The sequence below is a fragment of the Grus americana genome, chromosome 16, assembly GCF_028858705.1.
Source record: "Grus americana isolate bGruAme1 chromosome 16, bGruAme1.mat, whole genome shotgun sequence".
Classification (NCBI taxonomy): Eukaryota; Metazoa; Chordata; class Aves; order Gruiformes; family Gruidae; genus Grus; species Grus americana.
In genome coordinates this window covers 13,519,726-13,536,951 of record NC_072867.1, presented here as the reverse complement: position 1 = coordinate 13,536,951, position 17,226 = coordinate 13,519,726, and the positions used below count along the sequence as shown (strand labels likewise).

At 55.0% G+C, this 17,226-nt stretch overlaps 1 protein-coding gene across 13 annotated transcripts in view; it reads right to left on the bottom strand.

Annotated features, from left to right (window-relative positions):
- NCOR2 (nuclear receptor corepressor 2) overlaps positions 1-17,226 on the bottom strand; it is a 255,422-nt gene that overhangs the window by 104,390 nt on the left and 133,806 nt on the right. For all 13 annotated transcript variants that reach the window (XM_054843763.1, XM_054843759.1, XM_054843769.1 and 10 more), the window contains exons 7-8: positions 9,358-9,414; positions 3,427-3,479 (exon numbers count right to left, since the gene is read on the bottom strand). In XM_054843763.1, the coding sequence (XP_054699738.1) occupies positions 3,427-3,479; positions 9,358-9,414 (110 nt within the window). The remainder of the gene's footprint in view (positions 1-3,426; positions 3,480-9,357; positions 9,415-17,226) is intronic.

Genomic DNA, 17,226 nt, shown 5'->3' with positions numbered 1-17,226 from the left:
CTCTATTAGCATAAGTGACTCATCCCAACTGAAAAGCAAAGCAAGCAAGCAGGAAGAATTAAACTAGTGTTGCAAGGCAGAGAGTATTGCTGTAGAGAAATCGAGGAATCCTGGCTTTGTGATATTCAAATGCCTTCCCACTGACACTTGCAAACATTCAACTGAGAAAAAAAAAATATCCACCCTAGGAAATGTTTAACAAAAAGAAAAAAAGGTATTTGTGAATAGTAACAGCCTGGCCGTCCTCCTGTGTCCAGGTAGGAGGCTCCAAACCAGCTTCATGTGGGAGCAGTTTTTATTTAGCACGACAGAGCCAGCACACAATGAGGTTTTGTGGACAGAATCACAACTTAGATGATTCGCCAGCAACCTGCCAAAAGGCTTTTTCATCGTGGCTAAATCTGCGTAGGGTGAAGTTGTTCAAAAGAATCTGCATCCAATTACACCTTGGCAAAATATAACCTGTGGTGTCCTGGCAGTCGTCCTTCTGGTGCTCGATGGCTGATGTGTCCCAGCACCCTGAGGATTTACTCCATCTCCTACCGAAACAGTCACCTCCAGGCTACGGAGCAGAAGCTGCTCTTCTGGAGCAGAAACGCACAAACATATTCAGAACAAGGAAAAAAACCAAAAAAATATCTTCAAATGCAGCCTGTGCAGAAGTTGTAGGTAGGATTTGAACATCCAAGCGTGACTTGGTCAGAACAGAGAAGGTTAATACCTTTTCCTCTTGGTCAGAGGACCCTGAATTATTTGCTTGGAACAACCACTGAAATCTTGATTTTGTATCTGCCTCCCAAGCATCCGAATGTCCTTTAATGTGCAGCAGGGACACAAGAGACGGGAGAACAGGACACACCGATTTCTCTGCACGTCCACCAACAAGTAGCAAAGTGCGGTTCAGATCCCAGGACCTTTGAAACAAGCCCATGGTCAAAAGCAGCAAACATCTGGAGCTGAGATCGCTCAAAGGCCTTTTGCTGACCTAGATCCGTAAATGCACTCGGCTGGCATCAATAACCAGCTGAAGGCAGCTAATTGCGAGGTTTCTGGAAGGAGGAGACGGAGGCTTTTCATTAAAACGTGTGGTTTCCTTCCCATTTTTTTGCAGCGTTAATCACAGTGAACATTAACCCTGAGCCTGCCTGTTCCAACCTCTCCTCGGTCTTTCACCGCTACAGCCGCACGGGACTGCCTGCTGCCAGGGGCTGGGAGAACCCCGCGGAGGGAGGGATGGAGAGGAGCGCCTGCTCTGACGGCGCGGGGACCTGGTTTGACGGGGCTTCACGTCTTATTACCGGTTTCACTCCTAACCTGCGCAGTCAGTTCCCTCTCGTTTGTGCCCATCTTTCAGGCAGCAACCAAGGACAGGAAATCATTTAAATCACAGGAAAATGCGATTGCAAACCCAGAAATATTGACAGGGGAATGGAGAGTGGGTGAAGTATCTGGATCTACTTTTAACTCGTTCTTTCAAGGACAAAACTAGCGCGATCAGCTTGAAATTGCCACTTCCAGCGCCCGGCTTGCGATGGCCGTGGAGCCCCTCAAGAGCAGAGAGGTGCCAGGGCACCCCGAGAGACAGCGACTGCCCCACGCCATCAGTGCCAGGGTGAGTCACAACCAGCAGCATGGAGGGCACGTCCTTGGGCCAGCGCTTGATGCCGTACAAGGTGGTTTATCAGCCGGCACAGCCCTGACAGCAAAACAGACTTCCAAAAGCGGGGGGGCTGCGAGCCCGCAGGGAGCACGGACCCTCTGCCAGGCATCATTGCCTCTCCCAAGAGTGTAATTATCACCTACTTCATTAGTCCTGCACTGAATCAGTGAACTGGAGGGGCTGGCTCTGGTTTTGTTTGCTTTTTTTACATCTTTGCAGCTAGAAAAGCACACCTGAGCCGGGTGGGCTGGGGGAGGCAGCCAGCGTGGAGGGCACACGTCTGCCCGCTCCTCAGAGCTGCCTTCGCAAGCAGCGTGTCCACCGAAGACAACGGCCAGAGGGCTGAAATGCCAGGAGCCCCCGGCCAAAGCACACGCGTGTCTAAACCCTGAGGGGTTGGTCCTTGCCCAAGAGTCACAGCAGCGTCTGCCAAGCTCGAACAACCAGGAGCAAATGCATCGCCGGCACAAGGCACCAAGGAAACGTCCAGAAGCAAAAAGCAATGACTTCCCACTGACTTCTCTGCCTGCCCTCCCCACCCACCACCAGGCGATGCTCTGTGCCCCAGAGGTGCGTGGCACAGCAGCACCTTGGGTTTATTCACAGCACCCAGGCCAACGCTGAGTACGCGCACGCAACCCTCCCATTTAGGGTGGCCGTGCCGAGGGCTGGCAGCGAGGCTGCTCGGGGACCCGCTGAACCCCGCGGGAACCTCAGGGCTCGGGGTGACTCTGGGGTTTGAATGTTTTACAGCGAGTGCGTTGCCTGGATGACACAGGAAGCCTTGGGTGGAGCAGGAACCGAGCTGGGTCGGGCAGCGAGCAGCGGGGTCACATCACCAAACCCTCCTCTTCCCCGCAGCCCTTGGGGACAGACAGCATCTAAACACTGCCAGCGCCTACCACGCTCCCCTGCAGCAGAGCACAACAGCAGAGGTACATTAACTCTTCCCCTATAACCCCCCCGGCATCGATTAACATACAACTGAGAAGCAAAAGATTATTAACTTTTGTTAAAAGATTATTAAAGATTATTATCGCCAGCTGACCAAGCTCATACCAAAATAGACACGCTGCAGGCAGCTCAGAGCAATCATCAGTTCATTCAAGGCAGATAAAAGTTTCAGATCTGGTTTGACTATTTAAATTTCCAACAATAATCACAATTTTCGCTGTTCTCATTATCTGTTATATTTCTTCTATGCTCAGGAAGTCACTGTGGTTATTAAATGCAGGTTGATGATTAAATCGTGTATTGAGGTGATAAATCAAATTAGATGATTGCTAAGTCTCAGTAAGTATCTTTGAAATAACCAGTTGTTATTAAGACATTCAAGAGGTGCTTCATGAAAATCTAATTGTAATTGCAACTTTTCATTTTACCTCATCTTTCCCGCATGCAAACACACACACACACACACGCTGGCAGCTGATTTCATACTTCAGTACGCATGAAACAGAAGAAAGCACCCAAGGTGAGTGCTCGCTGGGAAAACACCAAGACACCGGCCAGGACCCGTGTCCACCCCCCCGAAAAAAAATCAAACAGCACCTTCAGTATCCGTCTGAAGCTGCAGCTCCCAACTGCTGGGCTCCTGGAGCTGCTTTGTGCTTCAGGCACCCCGAGCAGCGAAACACCAGCTCTAAAAAGATGCTTGCGATTCCTCGGCAGCTTTAATCGGGGTCTGGGAGCGAGCTAGCATCCCTCCCGCTCCAGCCTAATGCCCAACCTGACATTTAAAATAGCCTTTATTGCCACATACTTACATTTTAATGTTTTCATGGTATTGCCTGGTGTCTGAAGGCTGGTTGTATAATGGCTGAAATAAATAAGAAAAATGAAGGCATAAATGGTACGGTCTGACATTTAGAAACTTAAACCCATCAGAAGCGCTGCCGCCTCGGTGCGTGTTCCCTTCTTCCCGAGCTGTGCCAGCCCGGACGCCCGTCCCCGCACCCCCCCAGCCCGCCCGTCGTCCCCAGCCCCGCTCCCCAGCCGTACTGGAGGGTGCTGGCTCCCCGCAGCACCGCTTGAGTCACGGTGCATCCCGGCTCAGCCCGTGGGAGGGCAGGCAGCGCTCGAGCGAGCCGGCTCAGAACAAGCAATTTGCGACGTAATCCACATAAACACGGCACGGCAGAGTACGTGGTTGTTATTCACTGATTGAAAAACGCAGTGCGCTTCGGAACATATGACACGGGGGAGGTGAGGGGAAAGGGGGGCTTGGGGAGCGGGAAGAGACAGTCTGTGTGCTGCAAATTGTTACGTCTACGCGGCAAAAGCCTGCCGGAGCTCTCCCGGGGAGCCAAGTGCAGGCAAGTGCAGGCAGGACAAGTGTTCGCCCTTGTGGTGTCCAGGGCAGGCTGGCCCCCGGGCAAGTCGCCGCAGCCCCCCAGCACCCATGCGTAGAGCGATGCTCTCGTCTGTCCCTCAGGAGGGGCACTGGGCTCTGGGAGGACAAGTGTTTGGCACAGGATTGCCCTTCGGAGAGCCCAGTGACTGTGGCTGTCTCCAAGACCAGATACGAGCACCCATCACAGGGCTGCTCTGCTCCCCGCACCCTCAGTGGGGATGTGTCGGGGCCCTCCACAAGGAGTCTGGAGAGCTGGATCCATCCCTGGTCACCTTCAGCCCATCACTGCCCCCGCTATCTCTCCCTTCCCACCCGCAGGGTGATGTACCCTCGGGAACCTGCCACGATAGAGCGTCCCACCTCTGGAAGGGAGAGATGCCACAGAGGCCACGCTCGATCCCACCCGTTGTGATTAACAGGTCAGGCCGCGCTCCAGGAGCGGCCACCAGTTGTGTCCACGTACGCAGGCTGACGGGGCGCTCAGGATCAAGCCCTTTTCTAGTCACCGGCTAAGCTGGTGTGAAGGTGCCCAAGAGCGTACTAATCAAAAGCTTGCCACGGCCCAAGCATCATCAGCAACTGGGTGCCTAATGAGTGCAGCTCCTGTCCAACCACAGAAACATCACCCAAGTTTTCAAGCAGTTCATCCACAAACTTTCACCGAACCAGGTGTGAGTGACCTAACTTCTGTGGCCAAACACAGCCAGGGAGACACGCGATGGCCAGTGCTAGCTGAAGACAGCATCCTGGCCATGGCTACATACGAACCAGCCCACCTTCCTACTGTCATCATACGGCTGACGCTACGCTCTGGGTTTGCTCGATTTCATCTCAGATTAAACATAGGAAAAGAGCAAAACATCTGCTGAACATCTGCTCAACCAGACGAGCAGCCCTGGAGAGGACAGGACCTGGGGGTCCTTTTCTCCTCCAGTCTGGAGAAGGTATTATTCTCACCTCCTCCACAGTATCATCATCAGGTGCTTGGCATAGCAGCTTGCTTTTCCACACAGCCAGCCTGTCTCTGCTGCCCTGTAAAAACCAGAGCCTGCCTCACGTCTCCCCTGCCACACACTGGGACAGCCACATCGACCTGCACAGAAAGGAGACCAGGTGTACCTCTCCCTACTCTCTGCAGCCCATCTTGGCACCAGCAGGTCATCAGCGGCTTTTTCCTAGCTGCCCTTGGCCATGTCCCTCTTGGCTGGGAAAGCAGAAGGAATCCCCGCATGGAAGAGGCACCCAGAGGAGCCGAGGCAGACAGACGTGGCGAGATGAACTGCTGCCTCCCAGGAGGGCTGCGGGGCTGCTGGCAGTGTTCGGGCATCTGTCACCCTGCGAGGGGACAGCGGGCTGCAAGTCTGCCAGGAGACACCTGCAAGGCCACCCCATGCTGGCAGTGCCAGGGCAGAGGAGAGGGGACAAGCAGCAGGAGACTTGTTCTCAGTGGTGTCCCTTCCCCAGGGGTGTTTCTATCACGAATCCTCTTGGATCTGCTGGTCCAACTCCAGGCTCAGAGCTGGCTGTGCACTTCACGCTTGGAAAGCTCAGAGGAACACAGACATCCGTCTCATCACGTAGCTCGGGAGAGGCAGGTCTGCACCACGGAGAGACGAAATCGAGCTGTGGCTCTGGAGCATCACATCCAGAGTCACCCTGGGAAGGCTCGACTGGGCTGCCTTGACCAGCGACTGTCTCTTGGAAAAGGACTGCAGGAACTGGAAATATTGATAAATAAAAGTGCCTCTCTCCCCTCTGTGCTCATAAAAATCAAAGCAAAGGAGCTGGCACGCGGTGAGTTACAGAGACCTTCCTGCTGGGAGAAGGCAGTGGAGTAAACGTTTTGGTTTACACCTGGGTTAGAAGATGCTCACGTACACGTGGACATCACAGATGCCCTGATGCCACTCAGCTCACCAAAGGCTGCTGATTCTGTTCCACTACTGCTTATCTATGATATCAACAGCCACTTAAATTTGTAGTTGGCAAACCTAAGTGTTAACGGACAAGCACCAGAACACATCACTTTAAAAGAAATGCCCAAACATTCAGAAGAAACAAACCCTGGGAGCCAAACCCAACATCCACGACACCAGCATCTCAAAGAGATTTCCGTCTGCATGACAGCTTTGGCACTGCACCTCAGCCCACACAGTGGAGCGAGCCCAGGAGACAAGTTCTACCTATCCCACAGAGAGCATATCCTCACAGACTAAATAATTAAAATGAACTTTATTCTCAACAAGGCAGGGACGGGGAAACAGCATCTTCCCGCAGAGCCATCCACAACCTGCACAGAATTACAACTTTCTCAATGAGTAAGCAGAAGTAAAGCTGACAGGTCAGATGGGTAAGGTGACATCTTCAAAACATCCACAGCGTTTCTCCGGGGCAAGGGACATGTAATGCATTTCTCCGGGGGATGACATTTAAGAAAAATATAATTGCAATGCAAAGCTATTAGTGGAAAAACCTTGGATTTGCTGAAAGCTCTTTAAAAATAAAACAGAATGAAAGGTCTCTATTGCTTTCTGGCCACTCCAGCGTTCAGACGACATATCTCAATGACATTTCTCCCTGCGGAAAACACGAGGTCATTTTTAAAATGGTCCCACCACATCGTGGGGATGAAATGAGCAGAGCCCACAACCTCCTCCTGACCTAGAGGGGAGCTCCAGCTTCCCGGGACCTCAACCGATCCCTGCTTCCCGTGGGTCCCTGGGCAGGGGCGAGTTCCTCTGCGGGGACAGGGAGCCGAGCCCCAGCCACGCGCAGGGCAGCGGCCACGACTGCGCAGCACGCCGGGGTGCTCTGCGTCGGCCGGGCTGATGCGGGGGCCAGCAAAGAGGTGCAGGACCACCCAAAACCCCAGCAGACAGGATGGAGAGACACCAGCAAGGAGTAACGGGCAAAGGGATTCAGGGACAGTTCTGCACATTTAAAACCCCAGAAGCACAAAAACGAGGATTCTCCGAAGAGGATCAGACATGAATGACACCTCTGAGATACAACGTGCAGGGCCAGACCTCGTAAGGTCAAATCGGCGAGAAGCCAGGAACCAGCAACAAACGCTCGCTGCTTCCTTGAGACGTACAACCCGCGGACACCAGTTCCAGCGAAGAGCATGTAAGCCTGGAAGCTCAGAGGGAGTTGTTTAAAAGACTGATGTCAGGAATTAGAGTTTCCTACCAGAGCTGGGCCATCCCCCAGCAGCTTCCAACTCGATGGGAAACCCATGACAGACCCAAAACTTCTGGGTAAGTCCCTATTTATGCTATACTGGATCACTCTCAAAACCCCTCCTTCCAGCTAACGCTACAGGCAGCCTCAACAAGCCCACGGATGTGCTCAGGCGATAAGCTTTCTCTCTTCGCTCAAACACGAACCCCTCGGAGCAACCTGCTGCCAGCAGGACGGAAGGCAGAGCCCCACCGCGGCCCGTTAACGCCAGCACAAGCCGCGGATGCAGCCTCTGGCTCCGTCCCGCCAGCAGCACCCAAGACCTCGTACCGCCTCGCTCCGCCTGCGGCCACCGTTTGCCAACGCTGCGGTAACCTCCGGCCTCTCTCAGCCGCGACTAACCAATTTCCACCGTGACCTCTCGCCTCGCACCATCAGCCCCTGGCAAGCTGCCCCGCTACCGAGCCGACGCGTATCCGTCACCATCACTGTGCAAACGCAATCACCAGAGCTCTCTGAACAACCAGAAGCGAGACATCCGAGCAGAATCGATAGCAAAGCAGGACCCTGTGTTTCGGTGACGGCCACCACCGCTCCTTGCGGAGGTTTTACACGGGATTAGCACCAGGCTGCTCAACCTCCCTGCAAAAGACTCCCGGGTCATGGCAACGCCAGGGCCGGTGCACGTTGCGTGTGACATGGTGGAGCAGGCGTGCGCATCGGGCAGGGCATGCAAAGCTGCTCTCCTTCCTGGAGCTGCTTCCTTTCCAACTCAGAAGAAGATCTGACTATTCATCTCGTCTCTCAGAGGCCGTTGGCAGGTCCCGGGTGCTGTTTTGCCTGACACGGCGTGGGGGCTGGGCCATAGGAAGCGTCTCTCGGGGCAGACAGATGAGACCGTCTGCGAGTCGCACGCAGAGCCCAACCGGGGTTTTACAGGGTTTTCTCGGCAGAGGTTTCCCCTGCCCTCCGAGGAGTAAGGCAGGGCGGCAGAGGAAAGGTTTGCACTGTACTCTGCTGCAGCTCCCCTGTGCAGCGTCAGCACCCGCGGGCAAAGCATCAACAAACTAAAAAAAGGGGAAAAAAAAGAACAACAAAAAAAAAAAGCAGGGGGAAGAAGGAAAGGAAAGGTAACATCTTTCAGATGAGGAAGCACCAACCCCAGGCACTACCAATCTTTACAGAGAAAGAGAGCAAAAGGGTTTGACCCTGGTGACTCAGAGGAAAAATAATGAGCGTTACCTCCCCAAACAAGGAAGCGGGCTTCGACACGTAGCAGTGAGCACTAATTCCCTTGTGACCTCTCCCTTACGCACCCAGGGAAGAGAGCGATTAGCACCACCCCACAAGGCAAGTCCAAATTACAGCTGCTGAGGACCATGAGCTGCCCAGTCCCACCTGGCAGGAACGGGAGCTCCACCGTACCCCCCCACGGCTGGTGCAAAGCAAGAGATGCTCCATCAGACCACGTCCAGCCCCCCCCGATCCTTCCAGCAGCATCGCTGCAGATACACCTTTCCCCAGCACCCTTCTCGAGGACTCAGCTCCTCAGGGGTTGTTTTCAGCCACCCCTCCAGCAATCCATCACTTGACTTACAGCTGGATTTTGCTGCATGAAGGGGTAGCCCCAAATTCTCAGTTTATTGCGAGTTGCTTTTCTCAGCTTCCCTGTGCACAAGGGAGACAGCAACAGGACGAGTGCAAGTCCCAATACCTGCAGGTCACTGCAGCTGTGACTGGGCTGTGCTAGCAGAGCACCCTCCAGCACCCTTCTCCGTTTGCCAGGACGGCCATGCCAGCACCCATCCCTCCCACGCAGCCCCACGAGGCCGGCTGGCCGGGCAGCAGCCCCACGGCCCCGGTGCTGTGGCTGCCACCAGCAGATGAAAGCCATCGGCACCCCGAGCCCCTTCTGCCACCCAGCTCCGCCACCGTGTCTGAGGAAGGAGCCTAAGGGTTAAGGCTCTCCGAAGAGGCTGGGTGTGCGTCTGCCCATGTTTCAGTACTCATCGCAGCCACTTTGCTTCCTGCCTTGGTGCCGTGCCAGCGAGAGGTCCGGGCCAGCAGCACACTTCCTTCTGACGGCTTAGACGCACACGCAGGGTGCTGCGCTCGCAGCCCAGGGACCTCTCCAAACCTCCCCACCGCAAGAGGTAACACTCACCAGCTCCACCTGGGGACCCAGTCCTTCCAGGATCCGGTGGGCAGCCTCTGCCTTCTTCTGCAGGGAGGAAAGGGGAGAAGGAGAAGAAAAGTTATTTCTGCCATCGGTTACAGTCGCAGCCCTCTGCTCCAGCTCTCCCCCCGTGACAAAACCCCCTCCCAAACCTCCACAGAGCCGCCACAAATCCCACCCTTGCCTGAAAGCGGGTGGAAAGGTTCAGCTCAGCCTCTGGATCTGCAGGAAAGCCCCGCGGGCAAAGGGCTCCAGCACTCGAGGTATCACACCTTCAATGTACTCAAGCTCTGCCCGGGAAGCGACCCAAATCCCTGACCCCTCCGGGTGTCAGGCGGGGGGATCGCACCCTTTACCTCCGCACGGCCGCCGTGCGAGGAGGAGGAGGAGGGCAGGCGAGCCGACACGCGTTCAGAGATGCCCTTTCTAGGATTCATCGCTTCATGAGCATGTGATCGTTAGATTCGAGCTGCCCTTGGCTCCTCGTCTTGCTCTCGCTTCCCTCCCCTCCCTGCCGCAGAGGAGCCCTTCTCTGCCCCCTCCCGCCCCCAGCCAAGCTATCTAGTGCTTATTAGAGAAAAAAAACCACCCAGGAACACGTGTCAGGGGCTGTGTGGTGGTTACTAATTAAACAGGCCTGAAAAAAAAAAAGACATGGGCTGCAGCAGGAGTCTAAATAAAAGATGACATTTTCAGTAAACAGCACTTCCTTGCAAAGCCAGGCTTTTCAGTGGGGGTTACTGACAGTCCGATAAATCCAGATCGCTGCACGCTGCTGCTGAGCCACGGGGCTGAGCCAATAAAGCCAAATACTGGCAGCAAGGGGGGAAGAAGAGATGGATTTTCAGGGGCTTTTGTTCAATAAAATAGGTAGTTTTAGCTATTTTGGGGCAGGGGGGAGACAAAATCCACAGCTGCCTAAAATAGGGATGAAGGAGCAATGGGCAGAGTTGAGCTTCCTCAGGATTTGGGGGGGGGGGGGGGGGGGGCAGGGAGGAGGGGAAAACCCTTTTTGAAGCACATTCGACATTTTAACCCAATAAACACTAGAGCCCTGCTGGAGCTGCAGGATGGGAGCTGAGCCAGGCTGAGCTTTAGGCTCTGGGTGGGGCTTTGGTAAACCCCGGGTGAAGACCCCCATGGGGCAGGAAAGGGATTTCAGCTTCGGGGGTCTGGCTCACGCCGCTCTCTAGCACCGGGCACCTCTCACCTTCACGCCAGCTCCCGGCAGGATGAGTCTCCCAGGCTCTCGGTGCAGGGGATGTCTCACCAAAAGCTGGCACACCGCCCTGCTCGCTTACCCCCGCGGCCGCCCTCCTCGGTGGGTTTCCAAAAGCTTCACCTACCCCCACCGCCACCGGCCAGTCCTCAGAAATGCCGATGCAGCTTGTAGGTGTGCAAACTCCTCACCGGGGCTTTGCACACCCACACGCGGTCTGATCTGCCAGCGTGCACTTCTGCAGCGTTGGCCCCGGGAGCAGCTGTGTGAGTCACCCTGCCCGCAGCCAAGCTCAGGGCCCCGGCGAAACAGCCCCGGCCCGGCTGCAAAACCCGCTCCAGGTGCCTCACCGCAGCAAGGCGACCAGGACGCGTTTCCATCTGCTCTATTTACTGCACGCTCGGGAGGACGCAAAGCTTTTTTCGCAATTTAGAAGCGACTTCAAGGATGCTACAGGAGATGTAACCACAAAGCGCGCCTGCTCTGGCACCGTCTCCACGCATAACACACGACGTGCGCAGCAGCCCCACGATTAACGCATCCCTGCCTGCTCATCCGCAGACCTCGGGGTTCAGAGACATCACGATCGCTGCGTGTACCTCACGGGCACGCAGAGAGCGGCAGAGCAGCTAGCGAAGCTGTGACCGAGCCCGTAACGCGGCCGGAGCCCGTCCCAGCGAGCTGCCCGGCCCCTCTGCCCTCTCCGAGTCCCCGCTCCATCCTGGGAGGATCACGGGCAGCGAGGTGCCCCCAGCGCCCGGTGCTCTCTGCATCCCTCGGGATGCGCAGACGGGACAGCCACCCAGCGGCTTGCTCCTGCATTACCGGCGCGCCGTTCCGTGCACGCCACGCTTCTGTCCGGTGCCAGGCCGGCGGCGAGACGCTTGCAGGGACCACAGAGAAAGCACGGCCGTCCCCATGATGGAGATGGGTCTTTGGAGAGCAAGCGCATCCCGGAATGAAGCCCGGGAGGTGCTGGGAAGCAGCTGCGACAGAAGGAAGCGCCTGCCCTTGCTTGGGGCTTGGGCTCCAGGGAAAGGAGCCACGTGTTTACACGCAGCAATTACATTTCCCGCACTGCAATAAACTGCTCCCGACTGCTCTCCCGCGCCAGGCTGCTGCCGATGTGAGGGTGCTTTGACACGTAAGGGAAGAAGGGACCGTCCCCACCTGACCCACAGGGGAAGCAAAGCGATCCCCGGCGCCAGGACCTACCTGCAAAGCACGGCACTCGCAAAGCTTTAGATCAACAGGGCGTAACAAGTGGCCCAGGCTATGAGGGACACGTACGTACCCCCATAAAATATCACATCTGCTACAGAGTGCATGCCTCTTCCGTGCCAGATCCCCTCCCGTAGCTGTGAGCCCGGTGGGAAATCCCTAAGACAGGAGAGACCCGGCTAACACGGCGCCCAGCTCTGCCACCCCCACGGGTGCTCCAGCTGGTGACGGGGAAATCAAACCCCAGCAAAGGCAGCCTGGGCAAGAAACCCAAGGGCCACACAGCCCGGCCCAGCTCCCCCCGAAGCATTAGACGTTTCCACCGCTGCGCACCTGACTCCATTAATGGGAACAAGCCGAGTCTGCTCAGGAACTTGCCCCTTGGAAATGTTCATTGTGCAACGGAGAACTCTCAGGCAGAGTTTAATATTTTGGTCTCTACGAGCTATAAAATCTGCTGACCTTGGAGGACATCAGCATAGTTGTATTTGGAAGCCTTTAAACAATTAAAACCATGGGGTAAGATTTTCGGGGGGGGGGGTGTGTGTCATTAAAACTGCTGCAGAAGACAACATATCTGCTGCCAAGAGGGCGATTTGGCCAACCGCCCTCTGCCCACCACCGTGTGCCGGCAAGCATCAGCTTACCCGAATGCTTCCTGGTACAAACTTGGGACAAAAATCAGCACCCTGACTAGTTGCAGGCAGCGTAATCGTGGGCAGAAGATTGCAGCCCCAGCCTGAGGCAGCCGGTCCCACCAGAGGCCCGTTCTGCTGGGCACCAGCGCCGGTCGAAGATGCCCTGGCAGCGGCGGACAGCACAAGTAGGATCTGATGATGCTGGAGGCCCGTGTGTGCAATGTGATTAACTTCGAGAAACAGCCGAGTATGTTCAGCTGCTGCATTTGCCGTGTTTAGACAACTTAATGAGACAACCCAGAGGCAAATCACCATAGGCAGAACATGTGGCGAATCAAGAAGAATGACATAATTTGTCTTGCATTAACCGACTGTAATGTACACGTCTCCAGAACGGAAGATCGGGGGGGGGAAGCTATTCCAAGCACGTCATATCTTTGTATGTACACAAAGAAATGCCTCTATCTTGAAAGCTGCCCAATTAACACTTGACACCCACTGTAATTGCCGATGCTCCTTGCTGCATTTATCAGATCATAGCAGAACCGTAATGAGCTGTCTGAAAGACCACGCAGACCGAGGTGAGAGCTGGCAGCAGAATTGGGAAGGACATATTAGGCCCAGCAGAAGGTTCCCACCGCGCTGGGGCTCATCCTGGAGGACAGACGGACACAGGGAGACACGCTCCCACCTGGGGACCCAGCTAGTCATAAGCCTGGCTGGGGAATTTAGGCAAACCTCAAACCGTTCAGGTGCAAGGGCAGCCCCCAGCTCCCCCCGCGGCCGCAGGACCTTTGCTGAAGACACCGACAGCCCTGTTAAATCCTTCCCTTTCCACGGGCACAGCCACCTAGGACTCGGTTCCAATATTGATTTCATTAGGAGATCAGTGATTGACCCTGCAGAAGGGAACCAGAGGGTTCATCCTACATCTGCTGAATAACCCCACCTATGCCTGCAATCCCCGTTATTTAACAGAAAGGAATGTGTCAGGAAGCAAATCCAGCCATGACTTCTGGTGAGACCCAGGAGGATCCGCACCCGTTTATGGTCCCTCTGCAGCTCCGCAGCAAGCAGCTAACGACCCCTTTGCCCGATTCGGTACAGAGTCCTGAAATACTGCCACAGCACTGGGAGCAGCAGCATTTGTGGAGGGACTGAAGCCCCAAGGCTGAATTTTGCTCCCATTTACCATCAGAGTCACTTCGCTCCGGTACAGCAGCTTTGGGTTTTGCACCGGCACGGGCACTTCCGAGGGCAGAGGCACTCCTCTGGAGCGCGTTTAGGCATGACTCAGATGGAGAGGTGAAGCCCACCACGTACTAGTTCTCCATGTGCATTTCTGGAGGGATCAAGGTGTCTCAAGAAGCACAGCTGAACCACAAACGCTGATCTGTGTCATTGCGGGTCCCACGTATCTGCCCCCCAAAAACCTCCCTCCCCATGGGCAGGGGCACGGGCAGGCGGACCGCACTCTTACCCCATCTCACGCTCCTCCAGCAGGCCTGGAGCTAAAGATATCTTCGCCAGCGACAAAAACCTCCCTGCAGACTATGAAAATCTCCGTTCTCGCCTAAAAAGCATTTGGCTTCCAAAGCGAACTCCAGCCCCTTGTTTTTCCTTTGAAGAAACTTAAAATAGGCGTGGGAGGGGGAAGCGGGCAGGATAGCAACTTCCCGGCCATGTGAGCTCCCGCGGGGATGACGAGCTGACCCCACGAGGCAGCGGAGCATCCGAAACCAGAGGAGGGAGAGTCTGGGATTTTGCGGGGGCTCCTCTTAAAGCGAAGTTTAAAAATGGAAGAGAAGGAAATACAAGAGTTATTTTGAGAAAACGGATCTGAAATTAGGAGGCGGCATTTTCTTGGACTGACTCCAGCCATGGCTCCATGCAGCACAAAGCTGCTGCAGCTGAACCGTGCTCCCGGGGTTATTTATAGCAACCTGTAGGCAGCAGCGCTGGGGAATGGAAGGCTTTCTATTTGGGACCAAGCAAAGCCCTTTGAGAGGCAGGAGAGCTGCACACAGGGCGGCGCTGGGAAAAATTCCTGTCCTGGCAGCACGACATCCCGGGAACAGGCAGAGCTGCAGGAGCGGCACGGCGAAGAGGGAGGCTGGAGTCGGATTTTGTTTAAAACTAAATTCAGGAGAAGTGTGGCTGAAGTCAGCAGAAATCATGGCAACCCTCAGGCAAGGCATCTTCCTACACCAAGAGGAAAGCCAACAGTCCGAGGGGATTTAAAGGGGCTCCCTCAGTGCCAAGATCTGCTGGGACCAAACCACGACCTGGCAGTGCTGGTTTCGTGGGGAAAGGTTTTCATTCCTACGACCACAGGTACTAATTTTTTCCCCTTTAAACCTCAGCATCCTCTCTCCAAGAGCCAAACCAGCCCAGCCATTTACTGCCCTCCCTACAAAGCAGGTGGGACGAGCCCCGGCGCTGAGGGAAGGGAAAGCAACGCTCTTCCCTCCCCAGCTCCTGCAGCCGGCAGGGACGGCCACCACCGGTGTGGTGCTCCCAACCCAGCCGCAGGAGCCCAAGGATGTGTGTCCTGCCCTGGGTTCTCCTTGAACCCGAACATCCCTGAGGGGGGTCAGCCTCAGTGGCACGTGCCGGGCTCCTCTCACCCGGCCCAGGGGCTGATGCTCACCAGGGATGCCCATGGGATGGGGGTTCCCCGCACGCTCCCCGCTTCCCCACCTCCCTGCGCTTGGCTGGAGCCATCTCCCCACCGCACCAGCGGCGACGGAGCCCCGTCCCCAAGGCTCGGCAGCAGATGTATGCAGCCATGGTTACGGACAACTAATCACAAATAGTAAGAAAACTGAGGAAACGGGTCACGCTGGAGCTGTGTGTTAATACCCGTCCCCACCTACCCTGTGCGGAGCGTGACGAGGCGACTCATTTCGGTCACTCGCCGCTCTCCGGCTTTGGCTAGTCATTGCCAGCCAGTTTCTGTGGTCGGCTCACTCGTACTCCCTCCGCGGCCGAGGGGTGAATCCCCCGTCATAGCTGGGTTTCCACTCGCACACAGACCTAGCATCACGCTCTGTTGTCCACAAGGTTACGGTCTCGTTCAAAAGCATATTAATTTTAAAGCAAGATGCTAACGAGGCTTTGCCATTGCAAACCGCTGTTGAATGTTTTGCCATTGCAAAACTGCTGAAAACGTCGCCGTAGCACGTTAGGCTTTTAGAAATCCAAGACTCAGCACTGGAGCAGTTACAGGAAAGCTCCGGTCGCTCAACCCAAGGAACCGGAGCCGTGCCGCAGGGTCTACGCTCCACCCTCTGACAAATTTGGGTTCTCTGCACTTCTTATCCTTACTTCCAGGACCTGAGAACACAGGACACGACATTATCTGGTCTGGGTTAGTCGTGGGCGAAGCTTCTAAGTCAATGCACCTACTGGGAACTCTGGATCCTGAAGCAGACATTAAAAATAAACATCAGGATCATCAAAAAAGCCACCGACAACAAAAAAAATTCCTCAAAATCCAAGAAAAAAAATGAAAGGATTGTCAGTGACTCCAGGCTAAACGTTTCAATTTTGTCTTTTTGGAAATCTTGCCATCATGTAGAAGTGTTCACAGCATCTAACCTCTGACCTTCGCACTTCTCCTCTGGACTACCTGAAAGCCCATCGTGCATCACCAAGCCAAGGCCACCCCAGAATAAAAGTTATCACAAACAAAACCAAAATGAACGCGGCCCTTCAGCAGCCGAATATGAAATTCCCTCACCCCAACTACCGTGCAAACTAGAATTCCAAAGCAAAAAAACCCCACCAAACCCCTGCAGATTTAATGCTCGAAAGCGGTTTCATTGATAAGGTTTTATTTACTGCACCAGCTCCGTGCTGACGATGCAGGCCTGGTTCTTCCTTTTCTAATGTAAATCAGGAGTTCACAGAAAATCAGAGTTATACAGACATAAAATCCCCGTGGGATCTGAGTCACACTCAGTGCCTTTGAGTAGTTAACGGCTAGATTATACTTTGCAATGCTAAAGGCGTTCATTTATTTACGGATGGGGCATTAATGCCTTATGAAGGCATTTGAGGAGGGTAAACGGATAGCTGGGGACACGCTCCGCACAGACACAACAGCAGCAGGGGGTGGAAAAAGTTCAAAACAATCCTTTGAATTCCAATTTTACAGCATAATGCTGAATTTATAGATAGATAGCTGTGCCCTTTTGAAGGAACAAGCACCGAGACAGAAAACGAATTAAAATTTAATCTTATTGATTTCCACCAACTCAATCCCACGAGCGAGACAGACGCTGCTGCCTGCTTCCACTGCCTGCACTGCATCAAACCCAGTTTTTCGGAGGGCTGACAGCGGAGCAGGGATGGGCTCGTGCGGCCGCAAGCCATCGGCGCCCGCAGCGTGTGAGGGCAACGTGGGGGGACCCATCCCAGCCCTCACCACGCTGCGGTGGGTCGCAGCACGCGGCGTCCCCTCTCCAGCACGGCGGTGCAGGGTGAAGTCACGCCGTGTCCTGACGCGACCTCTCCCTCTCCGATAAATGAGCTCAATGTTTTAGAGGAAAGCTGACGTGTGCTTGTTTGCAGGGACAGGTCTGACACAAAGGACGGAGGCTGCTTTTTATCTGCTGGTCTCCAAGCAGGAATCCTGCCTGGCTCCGATGCAGGGCAGGTCTGCGGAGAGCCTCCAACCACCCGGATCCGGCTTGCAGAGAGCTGCTGATGGGCACACGCCGGCTCCGCGTCGCCACGACGGTGGGAGAGAAGGCATGAGCACGCCTGCGTGCACGG